Raw genomic sequence first — 27794 nt, forward strand, 5'->3', positions numbered from 1 at the left:
CCTTGCGACGCCACTGGGTCTTCCACACCTCACTTTCCGGTATCTAGGAGATTGCTCCTAACCTGCAATTTATCACGTGCGTAGACTACTCCCCCATGGCATAAAATGATCATTTTATATTTGACTTCCATTCGTAATGTTTCATTTTGAAATCTCTGTGGTAATATTTTCGTTTCCTGTTAATTATGTTTCCTTGAATTTCAATACTTGACTTTCTTCAGTAATGTTTTACTTGATGTTTTAATGTTGTTTCAAGCCACTTTGAGGACCCCCCCAAAAAAAAGATATGAAGTGGTTTGGAAATGAAAAAATAACCACCTGCACATTGTGACTAAAGGTAAAAGGTAAAGGACTCCTGGACGGTTAAGTCTAGTCAAAGGTGACTATGGGGTTGCAGTACTCTTCTTGCTTCAGGCTGAGGGAGCCAGCGTTTGTCCACAGACAGCTTTCCTGGTCATGTGGCCAGCATGACTAAACCACTTCTGGTGCAACAGGACACTGTGACAGAAACCAGAGCTCATGGAAGCATCAACTTCCCGCCACAGTGGTACCTATTTATCTACTTGCACTGGCATGTTTTTGAACTGCTAGGTTGGCAGGATTGTATAAGGTTGGCAGGATTGTATAATCATAGCTCAGTGCAAAAGGTTATTCCCTGTGATGGCCTGGGATTCCGATTCAGAGGCTGAACCAGAGGAATCCCAGCCTGCACAGGAGTCCCCGCCTCCAGGGCCGGCTGAATTGGGGCAGGGCTTGGATTCTGAAGCACCTGCACCTGTGTTAGATCCTCAGGAGCAGGCATCAGGTGATCCCACTCTGGCTCCAGGAGTGGTTGAGGACTCAGTGCCTGCAGGTGAGTCTCCCCCTGGGCCCAGTAACCCTTTAGCCTCTCCTGATCTGCAGAGACTCAGGGCAGAGAGGCGAAGGGAACTGGTTGCTCCCAGGAGGAGTGCTCGCCTTAAGGCCAAGAGAGGCGGGTCTCCTGGGGGCCGGGACCGCCCCTAGCCTCAGAATAGATAAAGGCTAGTCGTTCCGGTCCCAGGTTGTGGGAGCAACATCGTTGTTGAGTTCCTGTTCCTGCCCGGACCCAGACCTGACTCTCCAGTGCTCCTGTTCCCCGCCCGGCTTCCTGTTTCGGACCTCGCCCCGCTCCTTGTGGACTGATTTCCAGGCTAGTGACTCAGGACCGGACTTTGACTACGCCTATGCTAACCTGCCCCCCGGGATCAGCACATTCCCTGGCATTTGCAGGTAGGGCTGCGAGAGAACCAGCATGAAATCCTGGAATGTCACTGCCAGCCACTGAAGACAACATTGAGCTATAGGACCAATAGCTGACTTGGTCTAAGCAGCAGTGACTAGTAGGGCAGCATAGACAGGGTCACTGAGAGGGCAAGGGGCAAGGTCACCAGAAGTCCCTCTCAGTAATGCACATGGCATTGCGAAGCCAGGAGAGCAGGACGATCCCACTCCATGCTAACTTACTGGCCTCTATTGGGCACAAGGCAGCTTTTCATGTTTTGGAGAGGAATATCAACAGAAACCCAAATGGACAGAAAAATGACAATCCAGGTCTTGCATTACAGATGTGATACTATACAGTACTTGCATGTTTTGTTTGAACTTGAGAGCAAGCCTGTAAATAGTTGATGCCAAAAAATATTAAATTAGGGGATATTGCAACTATAAACTAACAACCGTAGAAATTTTGATTGATGACACGAGGTCATTGAAGGAATTTCAGCTTCCTTAAATGATTGGAAGAACGGTTGTAGAACGGTACCTTTCCCATATCTCTATTATTTTGTAGCATTGGTGGGTTTTGTTTTTGCTGTTGTTTTGGAAAAAAATGAAAAAGAGATTTCCCCAGGTTCCAACTGTTCTCCACATCTCTTCTCCATCATATCTTCATGCAAAGCTTTGGGCTGCTAGAATTTCAGAGCTGTCATCTTTGCAGCACATTGTTACAGTAGGATAGCCGTGGAAGGGAAAACAGTTTTAACATTCATGAACAGTTCAGAACTGACTCTTCACTTGTCTTTCTTAAACCACATCATGGTCACATTTGTACAAATTTCTGTCCACCTATTTCACACTTTCTAAAGCACAAATCTTCAATTTGTTACATGGTTTGGAGATGTTTGCTTTGTTATTCGGTTGATAACTGTCAGTGCTCAAGATAACCAGAAAGCATGTCTGACTTTTTATTTCTAAAGAATGCATGGCAGCTGGAAGACTAAGTGTAGACTCTTCTCTTTGTTGTATTGTTGTTGTTCATTATAATGATCAAGCTGCAGATCAGATCACCTGAATTTTTTTTCCAAAGGAAGAAATTGCTCCTCCTTGACTCTGTTGGTTAACCACACTAGTATCCTGTATCTGCCAAAGCTTCCTACAAATGTTATTTGAGGGTGTGTGTATTAAGCAATGTGCACATTGGTTTTGGCAACCTGCAGGTATCATTATTATTATTATTATTATTATTATTATTATTATTGCAACCCATGTATATTTCTCTTAGCAATGTAACCTATTCTTTAAGTAAAGCAACATGCACCTTTTTTTTTTTAAAACAGTTTTTTTAAGGGCAAGTGCTGGGATCAAAATACCCTGCATAATTATAAAGAAATAGTTTAATATGGGATAGATCCCCTAAATATAGCCTGCTTTTTGTGAATAATGACTCAAGTTCTGATACTTTAAAAGTTTTATAATTGGATTTGCTAACAAATGAAATGGTCACAATGGATCACATAAACAAAGCAGAAGTGACATCTGGTTATGTTCACACTGTGTTTTGGTTAACACTGGTTTATTTTCTTTTATACAAAAAATTAGAAATAGCGACAAAACATAGTTCAACAAGAGGGTGGCCGGGGTTGGGGGTGGGAAGAGTGCTTGTCCTCCGCGCAGTGAGGATTTGGCTAATCAGAGTCCTTATTTTTACAGACACAGTTAGGTTCTGAGAAAAGGAAATACATGTTACATTATATCCATGCAACAAGTAATGGCCACAAAATGATGGATGTCAGAAGATCATTCCAGAGGCTCTTTGCATTGCTATGTTTCCAAATCATGGCTTTTGCTCACCTTTGCCTTAAAACAGTACACCTTACAAACAAGTGACATAGACACATATTAATTTTTTTATGTGGTCTAGCTGCTACAAATTTAAGGCATCCTAAGAGTCTGTTATTCTGCTGGTGAAAGTTACGTCTCGTAGTTAAGTGGGAAGATTTCGGGCCATGTTTGGAGGAAGACTGAGATCCCGTGAGATGCGAGTCAAAGGAAGAATTCTTGCAGCTCTGGTTCTTCAGAAAAATCTTTGCTGTAAGATCGCTGGAGTTTCTTGTTGATGTCGTTATGCCTGCAAGGAAAATCAGAAACAAAAAAAAATCACCCCTGGTCATTCAAAAGATGCCTGGTAATTTGATTTATTTCACCATGAAAGGACTGCCTTAATTCAACAGCAGTGCCAACGCAGTCCCTTCTGAACTGAGTTGGGCTTAAACTGCCACAGCTGTTTGAAAATGATTGAAAAGGAATTCCAATCGCATGGACTGACAACACCAATAATGTGCTATTGGTGCTAAATTTTAATCCCATGCCTAGCAAACAATCTCAAGTCTGGCAAAAAGGTCATATTCCCTGTTTGCATTGTAAGTAAAGCCCATTGAACTCAATGGGAATTCCTTCTGTAGACATATAAAAGCATGTTCTGTTACACAGAAGAAATCGCATGTGTGAAATTTGTACTCTTTGGCCATCTAGGAAATGCCCTGCTTGGGTGGGTGTGTGGATTATTATAAGAAGAATTTACTTCCATCAAAACAGCTAGGGATCAAAGTGTAAAAGTGAGAAGTTAAAACAAACCTGGAAGTGAAACTATGACTCCTTTCTTCATATCATAAAATACAAAATTACCAACCAAGGTTGAAATCCTATACCCACTTTTCTGAGAGTAAACCTCCGCTGAACTCAATGGCACTTACTTCTGAGAAGATATGCCTAGGATTGTACTGTATTGCAACCAGACCTTCCGCTGGTGAAGTAAAACCGAGCATGAGAATTTTTTGTCACACATGTGTAGATAATAAAAACAAACTGCTGATAATACATAGTCATTTATCATACTTTTTTTTTTGGTCTCCTTGTGCACATGCTAATTGTAAAAATATGGATTCAGTTCCCATATCAGAATGTGCAGAACATAAAGATTGGATTAGTCAAAATCAGCCTTTGATTTGTGAAAGAACCTTTTACAGAACCTGTTTAAAAACACTAAGGTGAAGATTATGAACACAGATTTAACCCTATGGCGCTGTGGGTTAAAGCCTCAGCGCCTAGGACTTGCCGATCGAAAGGTCGGCGGTTCGAATCCCTGGGGCGGGGTGCGCTCCCGCTGCTCAGTGCCAGCGCCTGCCAACCTAGCAGTTCGAAAGCACCTCCGGGTGCAAGTAGATAAATAGGGGCCGCTTACCAGCGGGAAGGTAAACGGCGTTTCTGTGTGCGGCTCTGGCTCGCCAGAGCAGCGATGTCACGCTGGCCACGTGACCCGGAAGTGTCTCCGGACAGCGCTGGCCCCTGGCCTCTTGAGTGAGATGGGCGCACAACCCCAGAGTCTGTCAAGACTGGCCCGTACGGGCAGGGGTACCTTTACCTTTACCTTTACCCAGCTACAACTACTTTTGAATGGCGTTCATATCTCTTTTTTGTGAAGTGAAGAAAATGAAATATTTTAGGCTTGTCTGAACTCCTTTGTTTGGGAATTTCAAAAATGGATTGCAACATTTGTGGCTCTTTTATGATGTCCTCCCCCCCAAACTCCCTAAAACCACAGAACAACTGTAAATTTGGATAGGGGCCTGTCAGATTGACTCTGTACCATAGCAGACAACTTCCAACATGTGCTTATTTGCTTCAGCAGAAAGGAACGTATTGAAGTACTGAAAATGCAGCAATATCGCACAATCTCCAGCAAACCTTTCCCTCCCCAATAAACTGCCCATATTCTCCTGTTAAATGTAAATATATCGGTATGATAAAAGGAAGCCAGATGCAGTTTGTGTATTTCTTATTTTTAATAGTAGCTGTGCTAACTGCTCTGTGTATTAAATAGAAAGCAGGGCTGTGTGTGCTTGCATATCGCAGTTGTTTTGTTCTTCAAAGTCAATGTAAACAGGAAATTATTTTCCATAGCAGCAGTCAGCCTAAGTAAGAGCTCTAATGATTCTCTCTGCTCTCAGCTACCAAGGTCTTGTATATTTGTGCTCTTAAAGCCCATCTATCACTGTCTGCTTAGAGACATTTGTAATTAAGTGAGATTATAAGAATAACCATCAGCCCTTGCCTACCTGGTGCCCTCCAGATGTTTTTGCCTAGACATCTGGATAGAGGACATCAGGTTGGCAAAAGCCAACCTATATCCTGAATAGCAAGACATTCACCAAGATGGCCTGAGAGTTGGAAGCTACATATGGCTATCGGTGCAGGATCTGTGAAATAGCACTGACTTTCTGTATGTCTTGGGTACATACAATGGTCCCTTTCTCATTTTCTCTCCCAAATAACAATAGTAAAAGGGACTTATATTCAGAATGGAAGCTCACTGCTTCTCTGGTGGGTGTCAGTTTTGGACCTTCACTTTCTAGCTCCTTCCCAGCCAGCCGGACCTACGTGGTCGCTGAACAATAGGGAGTTTGCCTTGGCCGTCACAAACATGGGGGTTACCTCCCAGCCAGTAGCTAGGTTCAAATGGGCCAATTAGGGTCCACGTCTTGGGGAATTCCCTTTGCTGGCCAGCTGGGCATTGGACATAGTCATGACCAGCAGGGCAGCAACACATAAAAGGGGCTGGATTTCCTAATAAGCAAAATCCACCATTACAGAGCTCAAATTATGTAACAAATCCACCATGCGTTACAAATCAGGGCTTCACCCCTCCTCTAAAAAAATGCCTCAACCTGTGGATCCCAGATGTCGTTGGACTACAACTCCCATCATTCCTGACCACTGGTCATGCTGGCTAGGAATGATGGGAGTTGTAGTCCAACAACATTTGGGAACCCACAGGTTGAGAAACACGGCCTCAGGGTCATGGGCTGCCTGATCCCAAGGACCACTATACATACCCAGCAGTCTTTACATTTCCTAGTCGAGCCAATAAATACATAGGATGATGTGCATAGTACCACATACTACTTCACTAGTGTATCACTGATGGTTATACCTTTCTTTTTGGGGGTATTAGGTTAGCACTGGTGCAGACTCCTATAAATTATTTTGCATAAAAGGGGGTCAAGGATATGTTAGAAGAGAAGATACATTAGATACATGGCTGCATTTAACGTGTCTGTTTTTTCTTTGAAAACCAGCGTTAATGCTGACTTTTTTTGCAGTATGAACAATAGTTTAGGGATGTGTTTTCCCCAGGACCATAGGCCAGAGAGGGTTAAGCAATCCTTCATGCAATCTTTGTGCTGCACCTGAGTCTGTTATATTTAAATGTAAAAACCCCAGACATGCTAAATGAAGAACTCAGTGCCTTGAGTTGCTGTCCTGAGGACCATATGGGTGGCATCCAGTGAAGTTGTCCTGTTAGTGCAACTTCCACTGGGACTGTGGAACTTTCCCTCTCCCTCTTCTCCCTGTGACCTCCCTAAATTGGCTCCAAAGATTCAGTGCAACCCCCAGAAGTGAATGCTGGGGGTCGGGGGTGATGCAGGGACAGAAGAGACTGTGCAAGCAGAAATCTTTAGCAGGATGACTTTGGGTGCTTACTGTTGCATTTGTGTGCATTTATTATCTACAAAATAATATATTATTAGAGACCCAGCAGAGGATCGGAGAACTCTACAATGTGATCAAAAGGTCAGAAAAAAGTGCCTTAAAAGTGCCTAAAACTATTGGAAGCTGTGTAAGAGGTTTCTAAATTATTATTTTTTTAAAAAATGTCTGGAATATGTTGATCTGCTTTGAGTGGAGCCCAAGGAAACTATAACCAAAATGTAGTACAAAATGTAGTACCAGCTGAAGGGTTAGAATTGCTCAGAGCCTTTTACTGGCTGGTTTGCTCAATTGGAAGAAATCACCCACAGAAAACTGACTTTCATCAACAAAATACTGCCGTTACCACAGTTATTGCCCATCCTACATTTAAGAAAAATTGTGGTATTTCAGTTGCTGATTCATCATGGTGACCTAAGCCAGCCAAATGGAGAGGGTATCAGTGCTTGGATGTGTGCTGCTTGCCAAAGGTTTTGCTTGCTGCAATTCTAAACCATACCAGTGAACTCACTCACATACCGCAGTTATGGAATAACATTTGCAAGCATATTTGTGATCGTAATAGCTACGTTGAGACCTTTTTTGTGTCCAAGCAAATAGAAGTATTTCCACTGAATTCAGATGAAAATAACATCTCCTCTATGACTCTCTCCTAAGGTTTAAGTTCCCAGAGCTAAGTTAAGGCGAGACGTGATTAGTATTATTTGAACTGAATACGTTCCCTGTCAAAAGGCAGACAAACACCTATGGTACTTTTTCCTTTGTGAAAACCCAGGATATTTCCAGATGAACTGTCCTAGTAGGCTTGGCTCTCATTGGGTACCATTAAACTTTAAAAGGGCAAACTGAGCAGGCTGCAATCTGAGACAAAGCTGAGAAGGATGCAAAACCTGCTTCCTGCTGGATATTGGGATCACAAGTGGTAGCCCTGGCCTCCATTGCATATAATTTTGCCATAAAATTGGAAGATTCCTATATATGCTTAAATGCTGCCATTGCATTCTATGGGAAATAGAAAACTTGGAAGGCAGTTGCCTCTGATGCTGGATTCTGGCTCCACTGTTGGGATGTCTATTGACACTGTGTCCTACTCCAGATTCTAGGTGTGTGTGTGTGTTTTTTACACGCAAACTAGCCTCTCTGCCCTACCTCTTAAAGCACTGATTTTATTTGCAGATAATAAAAGCAAGATTCCAAATGGCGCTCTGTTGAATGGAGATGTCTACTGCAAGATGCATTCTGTTGTCCACTCACTTCTAGAAGTCTAGACTTTTGTAGTTTCCCAAAATACTTTGGGTATGAGAGCAACATGGAGAGACATCTGAGCGCCATGTGTCTTCCATGGTATGGTGCTTACAAAAATCTCTGGGCGCTTGTCATCTGAATACAATCCTAGTAATAAAATAGCTTTCGTGGGGACAGAGAAAACTACCACTGATGTGAACGAGTTACTGGAGTGATTCCTGCAGATAAGATAAATATGTTCTCACTTTAATGCACTACATGCTTCACAATAACTTAATCCATGGGAAGCAAATATTTCACTGGCAATACATGGCTAATGTAATTGCAAACATTTGCTTGGCACTGTCAGGGATAAAAACGGGCCCGCATTTTTTTAAAAGAAAGGGGAAGAAAAGTACCGAGCAAATGAAACAGATTGTATGCTTGCACAAAGAAATCTAGTGAATTTTAACAGGGCGCCAAGGAATGTTAATTGTTTTACCAACATCAAGCTGTAGCTGATTAGGAAACAAATAATAATCAGGGCTTTTGGAGGTGGCTGAGATTTCAACGCTGTTGCCAAAATATAATAATAATTTAAAAATACAAGAAGAAACACTGGCTGATTAAAAACAACAACCCTGTGGCCGTTTACATGTGATACATTTTGTCCCTGGGTTGGTGTACAGAGAGTTAACACATTTACCACATGGCTCTAGCAAGTGATTCTCTTTAACTGTAGCTGGATGTGGTTCGCTGGTTACAGGACATATGGCAGCTACCAGGACAAAACTAAATTACCCATGGGAAACTGCTGTAAAGCCAAAGCCATGATGTATGCGGAATCCATACTTAACAAATGATTAATACTAGAGTGGGGTCTGAAGTCTGTTGTATGGATCTGAGAAGCATTTTAACCACCAAGACTGCACTATATATTGATAAAGGGATTTCCATTGAAACCAGCTGCCTAAAAGGACTTAATTCTTAACCTCATTACTAGTCTTGTCCTATCATGGCCTGCTGCTTTGCCACAGTCAGTGCCAAAATGTCCCAATAAATATATGTGTTTCCAATGGACAAGAATCGGGGAAACCAATGAATTAGTGGGTGGGTGCAACCCAATTATCGCCCTTCCAAGGCCTATTGCTTGATTTTCCTGCTGTGATTTGCATCCTAAGCCATTTCATCAAACAATAAAGGAGAAGCTTGGTGGCCTCAAGTTTACAAGGTTTTGCCTAGAATAAACTTATAGACGTTACAGCACATGCATTGCCAAGCATGACAAATCCACCATTTCCTCACAAATACCTAGTTCTTAATCAGCGTACAAATGTCTGACTTAATTTATGTGAGCATACACAAACTCAGAATTCGGTTCTAGCATAGTTGGATAATGAAACGATTAAATTATATACATTGTGTGTTCCTGAAAGTGCCATGAATTCTCCACCCTCCACTCCTAAAATATTTCCATGTTGGATACTTAAGAGATTGGAGGCAGAGGTCCATTTCAGACCAACATCAAACTATGATTTATGGTTATGTGTGCAGGTAGCTGCAGGCCCTGTGAAAGTGGGGAAGAGGATATTTGGTGCATCTGTATCGTGGAGAATAGTGGCGTGGTCAAACCACAGTTTGTTAAAAAGCCAGGATATTCGGGCCTGTTAACAAACAGTGGTCTGAACCAATCATCTTCTGTGGACTTCAAACACAGCAACAAAGCACAGATTTCCCCCCGAAACTCGGAATGGAAGCTTTAAATCTCTTCCTTCTGTACAGTGGTACCTCAGATTAAGAACTTAATTTGTTCTGGAGGTCTGTTCTTAACCTGAAACTGTTCTTAACCTGAAGCACCATTTTAGCTAATGGGGTCTCCTGCTGCTGCCGTGTTGCCGGAGCACAATTTCTGTTCTCATCCTGAAGCAAAGTTCTTAACCTGAGGTACTATTTCTGGGTTAGCAGAGTCTGTAACCTGAAGCGTATGTAACCTGAAGCGTCTGTAACCCGAGGTACCACTGTACTTGAATGGGAGGAGGAAACATGAGGGTTGCATGGTTTGCTCACAGATCTGAACTGGACCCTAGAGCACAATGTGCATTTCTACATGAGAAATAAAATATCCCAAACAAGTGAAAGCGCTTAACTTTAAACTAATAAGATATAGGTGAGCAGCCACTTGAGATGCATCATTACTATTGTGGTCAATATTCATTTTTCATATTTTTTATGGAAGGAAAATCCCATTAACGCAGATATTTGAATTCACCCTTAATTACAAAGTTGCCAGTTGACTGTTAAATATGAACACCCAAACCTTAATCCCACCCCATCTGACAAGTGCTTAACAAAAGCTGCACTTCTGTGTTAGAAACATTGGGTGATGTCCCAATTCTGTGAAGCCCTGAGACCCCCGGGTATAGGACGGTATATAAATTCTAATAATAATAATAATAATAATAATAATAATAATAATAATAATATCCAGTGTTAGTCCTACTCAGAGTAGACCTAATACAATCAGTGGTCTTAAGTAACTGAAACCAATTAATATCAATGGGTCTACTCTTGAATATGACTTAGCTGGATATCACCTGGCATGTTTCTATTCCTGCAAGGGTTAAAAATATGCTGGTTTTGGTTTACCTGACACTACATTTAAATTAGAAAACTAAATCAAGTGTGAGAAAGAGATGGGATAATGGAGACTGGAGCGCACTGTCTCTTCTGACCGTAAGTGGAGTAAGTGACTTGGCCTGCTCCTAAGAGGAAATTTAATTTCCATTCTCATTTGATGTTTGACTTTCATTCAAGAAAATCTGTAATGCCAAGCCGAACTAAAACGCATTTTTGGATTTATGAGCGCTAGTGATTTTTATGCATTACTTTGTGCTGAAGGCATTAAACGAGCTCAGCAATGGTTATTAGCAAAGGACTGTAGCAGGGATTTGTTTACTTCTTTTTTTTTTGGAGATCAAAATTTCATTTTCTTTTACAGTTGTCGTCAATCGTTTCATTAGTTTAAGCTGCGAACAATTATAAGCTGCACATGCAATGAGGGGATAATAATAATAAAAAACGCAGTAATAGGAAAGCCAACATTTTCACTCTGCATCAGCACATACCATGCATAGTTACACAGGCGGCGTTCAATCAGCATGCCAGTGGAAAAACTGATGCAGCCAGGGTAGGGAGCCTGGGGGGAGTGCAATGCATTAATCAGTCGAAAGATCATGCAACAAGCTTCTCACATGCATAGTAGAAAGGCAGTGATTAAAAGTCACAGTGTATTAGCGGAAGCTTTGAGAAACCCACATGCCACAATCTAGCTCCTCGCTGGATCTCAGATGCCTACGCAGAGCTTGGCATGTGCTAGGGCTGCTTCCATTGGCTTCTAGGAGCTACAGAATGCTTCCGCCATTCATAGCAGGCATTCTTTTCCCCTAGAAGGAAGGCTGCAGCTCCTTCGATCGTGCCCATAAGCCTCTTCAGGTAAATGGGAAATGGCACGGGGGTTTGGCGCTAGCTCACATCTGTGAAGCGTTATGAAACTACGCATTTCTGCCTGAACGTGCCATCTGAAAGCATGCAAATTTTGGCAAGTGGGAATGTTCCACCCAGGCGACGGGTAAAAGGAGGCAGGAACAAGACAGGCATGGAGTGCCAGCAAAACAATATGGAACAATATGAGGGGGAAACGTAATTTTCATCCATCACTGATTTTAGCATTATTATTATTATTTCTGGTAAAACATTAAAAACATGTTTCCACTCTTCATCACTGGCTGTGAGTGATGCTTTTTGAATTTCTTCCCAGTTGTTCAGTCTTCATATATGAATTCCTCAAAGTACTACGGACAAACATAATATTTCTCCTTCTTTGGTTACACATCATTGTAGAACACTATAGGTGTTCTTTCAACACAAGTCTTTACAGTGCTACCTCGGGTTAAGTACTTAATTCGTTCTGGAGGTCCGTTCTTAACCTGAAACTGTTCTTAACCTGAAGCACCACTTTAGCTAATGGGGCCTCCTACTGCTGCCGTGCCTCTGGAGCACGATTTCTGTTCTCATCCTGAAGCAAAGTTCTTAACCTGAAGCACTATTTCTGGGTTAGCGGAGTCTGTAACCTGAAACGTATGTAACCTGAAGTGTATGTAACCCGAGGTACCACTGTATTAAGGGAGCTTGGCTAGCAAGTAGGATGCTTGCCTTTTAATGACACAGTCCAGTTAAACATTATAGGAACTCATTTTTGGTGCCCGGCAAAAACTTTGCTCGTTACCCGCACCTTTGGCCCTTAATTTTAAGGACTTCAAATACTTCTGCCCTCTTTTAGTGGGGCAAGTTCTGTAAAAACCTTTTATATGTATAGCTGTGTTTTCAGGGTTTTGTTAGTTGCATGCTGTAATTGGTTTTAGTGTTTATCCTGCATCGTAAGCTGCATTGGGTCACATTTATAATTAAAGCGGCGAATTAATAACAATAGGGACGCAGGTGGCGCTGTGGGTTAAAGCCTCAGCGCCTAGGACTTGCCGATTGAAAGGTCGGCGGTTCGAATCCCTGCGGCGGGGTGCGCTCCCGCTGCTCGGTCCCAGCGCCTGCCAACCTAGCAGTTCGAAAGCACCCCCGGGTGCAAGTAGATAAATAGGGACCGCTTACTAGCGGGAAGGTAAACGGCGTTTCCGTGTGCAGCTCTGGCTCGCCAGAGCAGCGATGTCACGCTGGCCACGTGACCCGGAAGTGTCTCCGGACAGCGCTGGCCCCTGGCCTCTTGAGTGAGATGGGCGCACAACCCCAGAGTCTGTCAAGACTGGCCCGTATGGGCAGGGGTACCTTTACCTTTACCTTTTTAATAACAATAACAACAGCAGCAGCAATAATCTTTAGGTTCAAATCTTTGGTGCTGGACAGCTAAAAGCAAACTGAATTGTCTGCCTTTACTTGGATTTCCCTTTCTGTAAATGTTAACCCTTGTTTGAATAATGTATTGAAATACAAACCTCTTGTTTATTGTATAAAACTCTGCTTCCAGGGCCCTATTTTAATCTGCTTTATTCCCACTATCTAACTGGCCTTTGGACACCACTATGTTCCTGCACAGAAGAACTTAATAACCCTTTGCTGCAACCTGTTCCCAGCCTTATGCTCACTTTTCCCCCCAGTCCCAAGACAGGAATCTGCTTGGGAGTGTGCTACCGCTGCCTTTCTTCAGATCAACAGAAGCTCATAATCCAACACGACTATCCAGTTCCACAAGGCCCAGTATTTCTACAGCCATCACTCTTATCACGAGCAAAGGTGCTGAGCTCTGGAGTCTTGCTCCTTTACAGCCACCAGAGGGAGGCCAGCTTAAAGCACTCCATGAGAGGCTTTTGTGCAGAGTGACTCACCACTCGCGAAGGACAATTTTCTCCTTTCCAGCACAGACACTGAAAGAGAAAGGTTTGTAATGGCATGGAGGAAATGACCCCAGACCTGTGGTAAGGCAGTCTGCATGAATAGTTTAACCACATAATAATAGCTGCCAGGTGAAGCATTTTGCTAAGGTGGTCTGACTTAACACCTTGCTTGGATCCTTGTATGGTTTTAGAAAGAAGTACTTATGTTCTCATAGATTCTTATCTCATTGTTTGGCTCTGTTCCTATGTTTAGATGTATCCAATTCATATATTGATGCTGATTTTTCTCCTCCCTTGTTTTTTTTTAATGCTGTGGCTGCTTTGTGAATCTGTCTTTTATGGGAAACTGTATTGTGTTATGTATTTTTTTTTATTATAACCGTTATATTTATATCACTGTTTTGATTTTTATGTTGTATAGATAACATGTTACGTATTGACATCTGTGTTCTATGTTGTAAACTGCCCTTTTGATGATGGATGGAATATAAAATTTAATAATAACAACAACAACAACAACAATAACATCCCCCTTGTCTTCTACTTTTTTGTATTTTAAAAAGTATTTGCATGGGAACTGCCCTTTTTCTGAATTCAGATATTCCTCAAAAGAGTTAAGTACAAAATGGCATAGGAGAACTCTGAGCTAACATTATTTACGTGTTTAGCAGAGCACGTGGGCTTTAGCACTATCCTTACAATCCACACAAGATCAACATCACCTCAGGGCTCTCATGTCTTGCTTGCAGAGACTGGCTGCACAGAACAAACAGCACTTGATCCCTGAAAATCTCTATCAGACACCTTCAGTAAGTTTACTATCTCTTTCCAGATGTGCCCACATTACCTCTTCCCTGCCTAATGCCCTTCCAGTGGTGATGTGTTGACATTTGTTCAATGCAGTTGAGGGGAAAAACCAAAACATTCCAGACTCCTTCATTCATTAACATACAAAACATTCCCTCTGCCCCATCCATCACTCACTGGCTTATTTTTTCCTTTTGCAGAAGTTGCTGAATTTCCCTTGCTATCTGTGGCTTTCCTTCCTAATGAGGTAAAGGGTGATGAGGTCTTGATTAGGCTTGAAGTCTGATAGTTATTATTATTGTTCTGGTTCCCACTCAGTGTCTCCATTATGGAGCGGAAGGTTCCAAAAGGCCTTTTCTGCTGGTCTCCAGATTCGGCATTGGACGAAGGCCGCTGAAGGACCTTACTTCGCTCTTTGTCCCTCTCCCCATTTAAACCAGCCTCCGTTTGTTCCACCTGCGCCACAGGCTCCTCAAAAGTCACTCTGAGTTTTAAATTCTGGGCAGTTCTGCGCTTGGAAGATGGAGATTTGAGGGCACTCTTGGGACTTGTGGCCACTTTGTGAGTCGTGGTGGCATCAGAACTCGGCTGGCAGGTATCTCCCATGGCCTGGCTCTGAGATATAGCCCCAGTCTGGTACTGGGACTCATTATCAGGATCACTACTTTCCGAAGTGGGAGAAGGGCTGTTGCCATCCAAAGATTTTGAGGCTCTCATCCCAAAAGGGAACCGGCGCCCAGATGATAAAGTGTGCCTCTTAATCATCAGATGCAAATTCTCGGTGCTTTCAATGTTTTCTACTATGGGCTGTGGCCTTGGCTTGTCCACTCTGTTCACGGGCATATTCTTCTGATCCTCTGAGTTATTTGAATCTGTATCAGACTCACTGAGAGATCGCTGCATGAGATGCTTCAGTCTTGCTAACTTCAACTCCTTTTTCTCCGGGGGAAGCTTCTTTGTACTCTTGGAGGCACGGACATCCTGAAATTCCAGGGACAGCTTTTCTTGCATGCAGACATTTTCAGAGATTTCTTTCCCCAGCAGCTGGCGCAGTATTTTATCTGAGTCTTCATCTTTCATCTTGGGACGGTTGTGGTGTGGAGTCCCCACACTGCCAAGAATCTGCATCCCATCATGGGTGTTCAATTTACTTTTCGGCAGAATCGAGTCATCTGCGTCAGATGGTTTCCTTTGAAGCTTGCCACAAGTAGGTGACGATGGCGAACTTCAATCGGGATAAATTGAAAACAAAAACAAAAACACCGTTCAGTACAGGCAACCACAACCAAAGCTATACATACATACAGTGCAACCCTGACATTCCCATTGCATATGTTTTCCAAACCACCCTACTGCTTTTTTCTTGACCTTTATCCACGTGGAATGTATTATGGAGTCACAGTATTGACTCCATTGTTAAGAATGTAAATCTGTTTTCAGGCTAAGCTTGATCCATTATTTCCTTTCTTTGCTAATCTCTACAGAAAGATTTCTGATTAAAGAGTTGCATTAGATATTGCTCAGCAGAATTTCTGAGAATAGCTTGGGGAAAACTGGAATACTAAAATGTACTTGGATCTTTTACATAAAAACCATCAAGTCCTGTTTTGGCATGTTCCAAAATTTAAATATGAAATTCTGCTTCATTAAAATCAATGGGAATTTTGACTTCACGGTAATGGTAAAGAATTCTTAGGTCCCTGCCGCAAGAGCTTTTAATGCAAAAATTGAGATTTTGGGAACACAACAGAGAGAGGGAAGTGGAAGAAGGAGAGATGAAGAGAAAAGAATTACTGTGGAAGTAGGATTCTGTAGTCAGTGTACAGAAACTGTTTGGGTTGGATCCAGACTTGCAACAAGCAGAGTTTCTGCCATGCAACACTCCAATGGAGCAAGTGTGGGAGGGAGAGAAGAAGTCAATGTCATATATCCTCCCTTCCTGCCACAAAATCTGCTTCAGAGAGTTGCAACAGTGTGCAAAGATGTCACTGGTGGCTGTGGGGTAAAGGCAAAATTTGGCAAAATTTACTTTCCTCCTCTTCTTCCACTGGGAACTTCCACTGAATCAAGGTTTCTCCAGCTGGAGAAGGCAGTCTGGATCCACCCTTTATGCTTAGCACAGAGGTCAACTTTACAAGGTCCCAAACAGTAAGAAGTATGAAAGCTGTTTAACCAAAATGGTTATCTAAGAGCATTCAAGAGGAATAAGAGCTGGGGTCGGCCAAGTTTTTGTGGCTTCCACCAGTTCACGGTTCTGAAGATGCCATGGTGGGCTGGAGTGAGTGTGCATGCGTGTGTGCATGCACAAACGCTATTTTGGGCACTCCTTCCAGCGCGGAGGAGGCGTGCACAGCTTCCCATTGGCTGCAGGAGCTTCCTGCAGCCAATGGAAAGCCGGCCAGTGTCGTGGAAGGCGGACCCCGCTGTGTTCCGCGCCGGTTTAGCGCTGCGCATGGAAGCCGACAGAGCGGGTGGCGGGGGTCCATGGGCCTTAGTTTGCTGACCCCTGAATAAGAGTAATAGCAATCTAGTGTGGTTTGCTCAGGAGTAATCCACTGGTATTGCTGAAACATGGCCTTGCAGATCAAATGGCTTACTGTTTATAAGCTGGCAAAAATGGGTTTAAAAAACTGCATGGGCTGCATGGAGACAGGATCACAGGTTTCATCAGACGTTTTAAATGCACAAGTAGATGACACAATTTTATATACACTTAATGGAATTTTGTTCAAGGCAGAACTCTGATGCTCCCATTCTAACCCTATTATTTCAGGCTAACTTCCATTTAAATGGAGGTGCTTAAGGGGTGCTCATTAACTGAATTTACTTCCATGCTTTTTATCAGTAAGTTATATTTATGCCTTTGCCCAATAATGCTCCTAATGGTCTGGCCCAACTCATACATGGGGAGCCTGCAGCAATGTTCATTCAGCTGAAGTCAAGTAACTGCGGTTAAAACATTGAAATGTACAATTCTATCTATGCTTCTGGTGCTGTCCATTTACATTAAGACAATGAAGACAAATCGCCTTTACAGCACATGAACAGCAGCCTGCCTATTTTGCCAGCAAAAAAAAAAAAAAAAAAAAAAAGCCTTTTTATGAATTACTGGGAGTGTAAGATTACTGTAAGCCACCATAAGGTGAGGTTGTGGAAGTTCACAAGATGTTTCCTGTGATGTCTATGAGTCATCTAAAAGTTTCACAATAAATCAAACTGAAAAATGTAGGAAAGTTAATTCCATTTAAACTCGCAGAGTCCAGTATTCACACCTGCCAAATTAAAAAAGTATGAATTTCCATCATGTGACATTTTGCTTTTTATTCTTTCACAGTATGAACGATTGGATCTTTAGTTGGAGCATGACCTTCTCATGCAATAACCGTGAAAAGAGTCCAGTTCGAAGTACATTGGAATTCTATTCCAGTACCCTAGTTACCTTGGGGATGTTGGCAGTGACTTGCCCTCTGACCTCTGTGTTTCTAGAAGCTGCTGGAGTTGGTTCTGTAATGTCACACGTTCTGCCGTCTGCCTATAAGGAAATATTAAATTGTTAAGCCCACTTCTTCCTTGAAAGAAAAGCTGTTAGTGGATGCGGCAAAGAGAAATGATAGTTTTCACTCAACATCACTTTGAGGCGAAAGCCTCTGTACATTTATAATTTAAGAGTTGCACACACAGAGTGCATACAAATACTAAAATGCACAAAGGAGGTCTCTGTTCCGCAAATTGCTTCTAATCCCTGTGGAAACGCTGTGATCACTCTATTGTACCTTCTGAAAGCTGCCTGCCTTGTATACATTATTTATTGCTGGTAGTGAATCTGGTGTAAGTGGCAAGATTAGAATCCTAAGAAGCGGTTGCCGGAGCTGTGGGACCCACAACAATTAGCTTACCTGTGTCCAATTAAAACTGAACTCTCAGCAAACTTGAAATTAGTTCAATCTTGCCTGTGACTGGGAAGGAAAATTGGCTCAAGTTTCCTCCCAAAGTTTCTCGTGAAAAGCGCTAGCTGCTTGGTAGAGCAAATGACACCATACAAAAGTTAAGGATAGCTGAGGGTTGTGGATCAGAGCTAAATGGAGCAGAGCAGTATATTTTATAATGGAGGATGGAGTGCACAGATACCACTAAGGTTGCAGATTCGATCCCTGTAAGAGACAGCTGCATATCAGTGCATTGCAGGGGGTTGGACTAGATCAGGCTTTTCCAAACTTGGATCTCCATCTGCTGTTGGACTACAACTCCCATCATCCCTCAGCTCAGCAGGGCCCCCAGGGGTCAGGGATGATGGGAATTGTAGTCCAAAAACAGCTGGAGACCCAAGTTTGGGAAGCCCTGGACTAGACGATCCACAGGGTTCCTTCCAACTCTGTAATTCTACGATTGTGTAGAATGCATTTGCACTTTTAAATGGGTTCTCTTCTGTCTATTATTCCACATGATTAATGTTTGCAACGACTCATTCATACTCTCTTAAATAATAAAAACAATCAAATAAAAATAATATCAATTAAAAAACTAATGTGTGCTGAGGCTAGATTTTCATTTGGTGGTTTAGATGGTTCACTCAAGCTTCGGTGAGCCCCAATGTAGATCTACTTCAGTCAAAGCCACTTGAGGAGACAGAGCAGTGTAGCCAAAGATAAATTGCCTGGGTTTTCATCCTGGCAGATGGAAAGCCATCTAAACAGAATCCAACCTCTGCTCACTTGTCTGCTTTATCTCACCTCTTTCTGCCTGTTTTAACTGCACCAGAGATTCCAGCAACATCTCAAGGGCACCACACTGGCCTCCTGAACTATAGTTTTGCTGGACAGGTAGTAAACGAGGTGGTTGATTGCAATAACTCAACGCAAATGTATTGGTTCCCAGTACGTTTCCAAGAACAATTCAAAGTGTTGGTGCTGACCTTTAAAGCCCTAAACGGCCTCAGTCCTGTATACCTGAAGGAGCGTCTCCACCCTTATCATTCAGCCCGGACGCTGAGGTCCAGCGCTGAGGCCTCCTGGTCTCCCTGCGAGAAGTGAGGTTACGGGGAACCAGACAGAGGGCCTTCTTGGTAGTGGCGCCGGCCCTGTGGAACGCCCTCCCATCAGATGTCAAGGAAATAAGCAGCTATCCTATTTTTAAAAGACATCTGAAGGCAGCCCTGTTTAGGGAAGTTTTTAATATTTAATGCTGTATTGTTTTTAACACTTCATTGAAAGCCACCCAGAGTGGCTGGGGAAACTCAGCCAGATGGGCGGAATATAAATAATGAATTATTATTATTATTACACCACAGCCCCATTCAGAAATACCACTCAGGCATTGATACAAAGTAAAGGGGCCATGCTGACTAGCTCTGCCCTGATGCCATCCATTGTAGCTTGCCCCACTTCTTGGCTTCCAGAGATGCAGGACAACATCTGCACCAGGGAAGCCTTTGGCAAAAGCTCTTTTGACCACCAGATCCTGCGGCACAGAATGGGTATGATGTACAAGCTTTGCTTGCAGAGATCATTCTAGGGGGCAAAGAAACCAGGAGAAAGCTGTTGTCTGATTATGTGCTTCCCCAGAAGTTGGACTGGGTTTAAGTCAGCAGGTCTCGTCTTACTAGTTAATTTCTGTATCGGGAAAACAAACATGTACGTTGCCACTTGAGAATTGTGATGAATTCAGTCTGTTGCAAGTTCAGGGTTTTGGAAAACCTCTGATTTCATCAGCTTTCTGTGCTGTGTAACTCACAGAAAAAAAAAATATTTATTGGGTTTCTCCTAACAAGTTACAGTGCACACATTTTCCCCAACACTGATATTATCATCTCCATGTAGGGAAAATGTCATGAGGGACACAGCTGTCTCTACATCAGCAGAGGGCAAGCAATCAACAGCTCTTTCCCACTATGAATTCTGCATCTTCCTTCTCCGTTAAACCCTAGCTAATGTTTACTTTTGTAAGAGTAAATTTCTAAATTTCCCCAGCAATGATTTCTTTCCCCATTTAAAACCATGTAGCAATGCTAGCAAGCATGTAAAAACGCATTGTTGCTTTCACTTTCAGAATGACTTCCTTAAAAAATAATATAGCAGAACAAAACTGACAGCACAAGTCCAACTGTGGGGTATTTAACCGGATAATTTCCTGGCTCAAAGGACATTAGATTATTAACTCACTTCTCAATTCTAGAGCTTTGGAACTGACAAAGTCGGAGCCAGAAACCATCCACATGACTTCAGCCTATTTGCAAGGCTGTATTTGCTGTATTCACAAAAAGCAAATGCTCATATGGGCACAGTAAAGGATCTGGAAAATGCAAAAGTATTTTAGGTGGGACACCAATATGCTATTTTGTAGAAACCAGATGCACTTTATAAAGATCTTCCCTTCCTTCAATTTTCCCTCTTCCTTCCTCCCGCCTACATGTTTCCTTACACTATTTTAAAAATCACTCCCACCTTCTGTCAGCATTGGCGTGTAATGCAAAGTTCCAAGATTTTGCAGATTCAGACCACTTATTTCCATTTGTTATTCCTGACTGTTGCTGGTCTACCTGTTTCACTTTCCCTTCATCATTTTCCTTCTCATACTTAGTGCCTTGGCCAGGAACCAGAGCTGCCTCTAATGCAAATCGGTACTCCATAAAGTTCATTTATACGAAACAGCTGGATGTACCTTAACACCGAGTGACACACAAATCACACAGAAAACATCGCACCCTGGATTTGAACAATGTTCGGGGATTGCATTTATAACAATGTTAGAAACACAGTTGTACCTTTGTTGACGAACACTTTGCGACCCAAACGTTTTGGCTCCCGAATCCTGCAAACCTGGAAGTGAGTGTTCCGGTTTGCGAACGTTCTTTGCAACCCAAACGTCCAATGGGGCTTCTGTGGCTTCTGATTGGCTGCAGGAGCTTCCTGCAGGCAATCGGAAACTGCACCTTGGTTTCTGAACATTTTGGAAGTCAAACGGACTTCTGGAACAGATTCTGTTTGACTTCCGAGTAGTAAAGATTATTTTTCTTGTATTAATATGAACAGTCATCAAAATGTCAGTGCTGCCTTAAAGTTGGACTATTAAGCGGAGGGAGGAAAGTCACCCTGTTTGTCTATGTAAATAAGATCCAGGTGCTCTTAGAGGAAACTGGTTTTCTCGATTCATATCAATCAGAGTTTAGGCCCTATTTTGGCATACAAACTGCTTTGGTCACCCTGTATGTTGACCTATGTTGAGACAGAAACTGGGGGGGAATGTGTCCTTGTTAATTCTCCTTGACTTCTCAGTGGCTTTCAATGCCTTCCGGAGTTAGGGGTGGGTGGCACCATTTTGTGGTAGTTCAGGTCCTACTTGGATGGTCATTTCTGGAAGGTGGTTCTTGAAACGTGCTCTTTGGCTCTGTGGAGCATTTAGTGTGGGGTTCCTCAGTTTTATACCCCATGCTGTTTAACATCTACAGGTAACAGCTGAGTGGGGTCATCCAGAGTTGTGGAGTATGTTGTCAGCAGTATGCTGATGACACACATCCTTTACATCTACAGGTGAGAAAGTGGATGTGGTGGACCATTGTCTTTCCTTAGTAATGGACTGAATGAGAGCCAATAAACTGAAGCTCAATCCAGAGAAGATTGAGGCACCATTAGTGGGCGTTTCCCCAGACCAGTTGGATAGGAGGCTGCCTGCTCTTGATGGGATTACACTCCTTCTGAAGGAGTGGGTAGGCAGCTTGAGGGTACTTTTGGATCCCCTGCTGTGGCTTGAGACTCAGGTGGCCTCAGTAGCATGGATTGCCTTCCATCAGCCCAGCTGCACCCCTATCTGGACAGGGATAGCTTAACTTCTGTTGTTTATGCTTTGGAAACCTCTAGGTTAGATTATTGCAATGCGTTCTCTGTAGGGCTATCTCAAAGATGGTTCAGAAACTTCAGCTGGTGCCGAATTCAGCGGCCAGATTGCTCAAAGGGAAAAGATGGTTTGAGTTTATAATGCCAATCCTGGTCTGACTGCACTGGCTGCCAGTTAGTTTCTGGGCCCAATTCAAAGTGCTGTGTTTTTTTTTTGACCCAAAAAGTCTTAAACAGCTCAGGACCATCATACATACCTTTAGGTTCCAGGCAAAAACATTTTCCTCCTCCCAGGCCTCTAGCTAATTAAACAATCTACGGCCTTTTAAATTGGGAGCAGGGGGTTGTGTTTTTGTATATTTTTATATTGCAAAGCACTCTGTGATTTTCAGAGGAAGGGTGGCATAGACATTTGATAAATAAGTAAATAATTTATCCAGGACCAGCGCTATTCTCCTTTTTGACAGCAGCCTTTTTGCTCCGGCTGGGATGCCTCCGCTTCTTGTTTGCCTAGTTGCAGCCACTACATTAGCCGTTGGAAGTGCCTGCTGGTCTAAACTGCTTCTTTAGAAAAGAGCACAGCTGGACATGTGAAAACCAGCCCATGCCAATTCAGTGTGTGAGAAAAGAACCTCTGGGTCTCTTACATTTAGCACTTAGCTACTGTTCCGTCTGAATGTTGGGAGTGCGATGCCAGACCCTCGAGAAAAAGCTTTTACAATCAGAACAATAGGCAAGTGGATAGTCATGAACATGTAAATGTTTTACACTTTAATTTTGCACACAGGCAGCGGGATGGCAGATGAAAGGAGAACCGCAGATGCTTGATGTATAAAATGAGGCTGCCAATCGTACCACTTACCTGTGAGAAAGCCCCATTGAACTCAAGATCCATTTTACCGTTTATACAAGGAATTTACTTTCATTATGCCCCCCCAGGTGTCACAAGGTGAACGTAAGGTCAGGTTTAAAGGGGAATATGCAACGCACAGCAGACGTGCAGTTGGCTAATGGTTCTCACTGTGTGTCCACGGTTTATTTTAATGGGGTGCACCTTCTTTTCCAGGGTTTCCCAAACCTTGGGGTTCCATTATGCCTGACCACTGGTGCTGCTAGCCAGGGAGGATGGGAGATGTAGACAATTAGAAACCCAAATTTTGGAAACCCTGTTCTATTCAAATGTTACATTTACCAGCACCTGGACATGTTGACAGAACTTTTTTTTTTAAAAAAACAAACAGCTAGAATCCTACTATTATGAATGAAAACTTACTCTTTCAGCTGTTTCGTTAACTTCACAACCTGGGATGCCAACGACATGCACGTCTCCACCACAACCAGGTAACGTGAGCACATGGTGTGTCCCTGGCGCTCAGCACTTTGGGAAGGTTTTTCTCCAGCATGGTTTTGCATAGTGACATTTGCTCCATATTCAACCAGAGTCTAAAATATATACATGTATAGGTCTATTAGTAGGAACAGTTACCTTCAGAGGCACTAGGTTCATCATAAGCAGAAGGGAAATTCCTCAAAGCTAAGAACAAATGGATCCCACTTCCATGATATATGGTAACAGGGACCAGACTAGATGGGTTTTAAAAAGGGCTATGCATAACACTGGCAGCCAAGACGTGTGAAATACTGGGGAAGACGAGATGCTCTGATTAAAAGATTGGTATATTAAGCTTTGGGACTGAGAGAAGCTGAATCAAATTACCTCGCATATAGGGAAAAAGAAATATAAATAGATTTGAGGAAGAATAGAAGTCTTTTTCACACGCAAAACCGAGTACTAAAACTGGCAAACCTTTTCCTATTTTACAAGCAGTGAGTAGTTTGTTGTAAATATATTCTTGGTCTGATTGTGAATTTGCAAATTTTGTACACTTACATTTATGGACAAAATTTATAGTTATTAAATCATTTTTTTAAGGAAAATATGGACCTGTACTGAAATGTTATTGATTATATGACTGTCTATATGTCTACATTTCAAATCAATTAATATATTATTTAGGATTATACAAATTAATTGATGAGGAAAAGCTATTTTGGGGACATGGCAGTTGCTGTGGGAGCAGCAGTCAAATCCTGCTACTGCCAGCCAGAGGGCTGGACTGATTCCTACATTTCATTTCTCCACCACCAAAAACCCTTACTGAATGTAGTGTACAAATGGCTGAAATTATGCTATCCTAATTAGCAGTCATATCAGATTTTGATTCTGTGCTAGTTCAGATGGTTTGCTCATGTGATAAGCTCAGGACTCGATAAATATGATGCCACTGTAGATACTGCAACTAAATTATTAATTATGCAATGAAATATCTGGAGTGCAATCTGCTCTGTGCGTAGCTTAAAAAATTCCAAAAACATAATCTTGCAGAATGACTTAAATTTGGGATCCATGGAAACTTGATACCTGAAGGTGTTTGTTTTCTTAAAGTGTAACAGACTCTGAGCTGCCATCATGACTGAGCAGTGCAGATAGTCAATCAACAAAAATATATTATATTTTCCCTCCTGTGCTTTGCAATTTCTGTTCATAATTAGATGACTAAGGTTTTGCTGCCGTGTTTGTCTGGTGCCACTCTTATTATGGGTTACAGAATTGCAGAATAAACAATGGGTAGGTGGTTAAGACGAAATTAAAGATCTCACATGCCACCACATTCCTGGAACATTTTTGGATCCTCCCAAATGCAGAGGGGAGAGAATATGCAAAAGTGTCTCCCTCACATATCCTGTAAAACTGTCCAAAGTATGAAGCCACACTCATATTTCCCCTGTAGAGGAATGTGTGAGTTCTCCCTGCATCTAGAGCAGGGACTGGAAAGCTCCAGGCCCCTGGACTCTCTCCAAGCCACATCCCCTCTTCAGAAAACTACACATTTTGCAGGCCCTGCTCTATGCCCTCCTTATTAGATTGGTGGAATGTGTCTTGGTGGAATGTGTCTCTGAATTGTGATTATGCCTCTTCATGCCTGGGTGGAGGTCTGTGTGCATCTCCAAATGACAGGGGGGCTACAGATAGAAGGAGGAATCAGTGAAAATCATGCCCCCCCATTCAATGTGCTCATATGATGTATGCATCTCTTAAAAGTACAATGAATGACATCGACAATGATGCTAAATCACGGTTTAATGCTATGGGCAAGACCCCAAGCAAAGCCTCCAGCTCACACTCCTCCTTCTCATCCCACACGGCTGGGAGATAAACTTCTGTAGTGTTAAGTTTCACTTCCCACAAAATCCTGGATTGTTGTTGCTGCAGAAGCTGCAGTTTGCGTGTTCAGACCTTTTAACCTCGCCCTTAAATAAATTCAGACAAGGCACAAATTTTGGTTTGGTTTTTGGCAGAATTTAGGCCACAACTTAATTGATTACATCAAGTGAGTGTTTGCATAGGCTCTGGTTCGACTAGCTCCTTGCACTGTGGCAGGTAGCGCTGACCCAGGGCACCAGCATAGGTCAGCCAAGGGTGAACACCTGGAACAGCGGAAAGCCGGGCCAGGCTAGTCCACTACCCAGATGTCCCCCTGGACTCAGGCACGGGCACAACCTCCTCACAGGGGTTGACCAAACCATCGAGTCCCTGGATTCCTTTAACGGAATACCCTTCACATAGGGATAGCGAGAGTGTTCTCCCATCCCTATCACCTGAACCAGAGCCTATCCGCAGCCTTACAAGTTGTGACGATTTGCTACACGGCAGGCGAAACCCAAATGGCAACAGCCAATCAGCCAAGTGAGGGAAATTCCTGCTGTGCCCCTGTCCCAACGACAGATGACACACTAGCAAGGTCAAGAGCACAAGCCCTAAATATAGGGAGAGGTGGACGGGTGTTCCGATGCACTGGCCCAAAAAAGAAGCTCAGGGTCACGTGCATGGGTTTATATAGGTCCCTTGATCCGTTTGGCTAGCGTCCCATTGGCCTGATTAAACCCAGCATCGAGGGACCTACCAATAGGTTGTTGTGGCTAACCAATCATACCCACCCATAACACAGGGTTTGGCTGCCAGGTCTCACCACAACACGTGCCCTCTTTGAGGGAGGACGTGATTTATCACAAACTCCAGTCAGTTTCAAGACAAGCCACCTTCAGGCAGGGGAGGGGTTGCAGCTCAGCAGAGCAAATGCTGTTCCTGCCTGGCCCTGCTGCTGCACCCCTGGTCCCCTTGCTGAATGGCCGCTTGGGCAGTTTTGGGGGGCGGGATACATCTGCCAAGGGCTGTGTTGGGCAGCTGGGTTCCCCCCTGTAAGGGCAGGCAGGCAGTGCAGTATGGCCCCGGTTTGTGTTCAACAGCAAGCCAGGAACTGTGGAAAGTGAAGCTAAACACTGCTTACATGGGTGCAGGTGAGAAGAAGGGAAAGCACATGAGCCTGAGGTATTGCTCATGCACGTAGCACTAAGCCATTTTAAAAGTACCATATTTTTTGCTCTATAAGACTCACTTTTTCCTTCCTAAAAAGTAAGGGGAAATGTGTGTGCGTCTTATGGAGCACATGCAGGCTGTGCAGCTATCTCAGAAGCCAGAACAGCAAGAGGGATTGCTGCATTCACTGCGCAGCGATCCCTCTTGCTGTTCTGGCTTCTGGGATTCAGAATTTTTTTTTTCTTGTCTTCCTCCTCCAAAAACTAGGTGCGTCTTATGGTCTGGTGCGTCTTATAGAGCGAAAGCTACGGTATGTGTGAATGGGGCCAGCGTCTTCTGATATAACTGATCTTCTGTTTCCATGTAACAGACTATTATGTTTTGGTGGTTTTTTTTGGTTTTAAATACCTCTATTGTACATCAGAATCTATAAAGATACAATACATATATCAAACAATACAATACATATCTATAAAACATACACTACCTATATACATACCTAACATGAACGCACCCACAGTGAATTGGCTTCCAACCATTCTCGTTGTGCTAGTTTACATTTATTTAACCTGTACGCATTTCATTTTGGATGTTCTATTCTTCCAAATATCTTCCAAGCTAAGTTTGTTATATTTTCTTTATTTTCCAGATTCATTCACTGTCTGTCAGGAGATTTGCCTTCTCCACATAGTTTTTAAGGTATTCTTTAAAGACAGTGCCAGCCCCATTGTTGCATCTCCAGCATACGTCGTGTCGTATAGTGGTTAGTACTCTGTGTTGTGTAATGGCTACTATGGATTTTTCACTTAGAACAACCGTCTGAAATAAATGTAGATTACTATTTTTTACCTGTATACATCCCAGATAACCATGTTGGGCAGCTACATGAACTGCGCTGTTGCCATCCTGATCAACTTCATCTAAAGAAATCCCTTGTTCTTGCATAAACTGAAGTAGCCACAGAAGGATTTTCTCCTACACACACAGAAAGAGAGAATTTTTTTTTAAAAAAAATAAAAATAAAAATTGAAAGGTGGCTGCCATCTTCTTCTGTGTTGAAGGTATTTATAATTATGGAATATATTCCAAGTCTTAAGATACATTTACATGGCAGTTGTACTGCAGAATCTAACTGAGGAACTGCCTTAGGTATCCTTACTTATTCCATCTTAGATGCTGCTCAGATCACTTTGAGCTTTAGTAAGAACCTTAAACATTCTCATTCTGCAATTGTAAACTCAATTAGTTAGTAAGCCCCACTGAATTACTTCTAAGCGAACATGAAAAGGTTTGGGCTTCATATACAGTGGTACCTCAGGTTACATACGCTTCAGGTTACTGACTCCGCTAACCCAGAAATAGTGCTTC

At 42.8% G+C, this 27794-nt stretch overlaps 1 protein-coding gene across 5 annotated transcripts in view; it reads right to left on the reverse strand.

Moving 5' to 3' along the window:
* Positions 1 to 2779: 2779 nt before the first annotated feature.
* The window catches only part of SNCAIP (synuclein alpha interacting protein), a 118606-nt gene continuing 93591 nt past the window's right edge, over positions 2780 to 27794 (reverse strand). For 4 of the 5 annotated variants that reach the window (XM_083702265.1, XM_083702266.1, XM_083702268.1 and 1 more), the window contains 6 exons: positions 27276 to 27401; positions 23322 to 23491; positions 17659 to 17751; positions 14397 to 15444; positions 11136 to 11206; positions 2780 to 3367 (listed from right to left, as the gene is read on the reverse strand). In XM_083702265.1, the coding sequence (XP_083558391.1) occupies positions 3283 to 3367; positions 11136 to 11206; positions 14397 to 15444; positions 17659 to 17751; positions 23322 to 23491; positions 27276 to 27401 (1593 nt within the window). In that variant the 3' untranslated portion in view covers positions 2780 to 3282. The remainder of the gene's footprint in view (positions 3368 to 11135; positions 11207 to 14396; positions 15445 to 17658; positions 17752 to 23321; positions 23492 to 27275; positions 27402 to 27794) is intronic. The other variant, XM_083702267.1, reaches the window with a different exon arrangement.

The sequence above is a fragment of the Podarcis gaigeae genome, assembly GCF_964106915.1.
Source record: "Podarcis gaigeae genome assembly, chromosome: 11".
Classification (NCBI taxonomy): Eukaryota; Metazoa; Chordata; class Lepidosauria; order Squamata; family Lacertidae; genus Podarcis; species Podarcis gaigeae.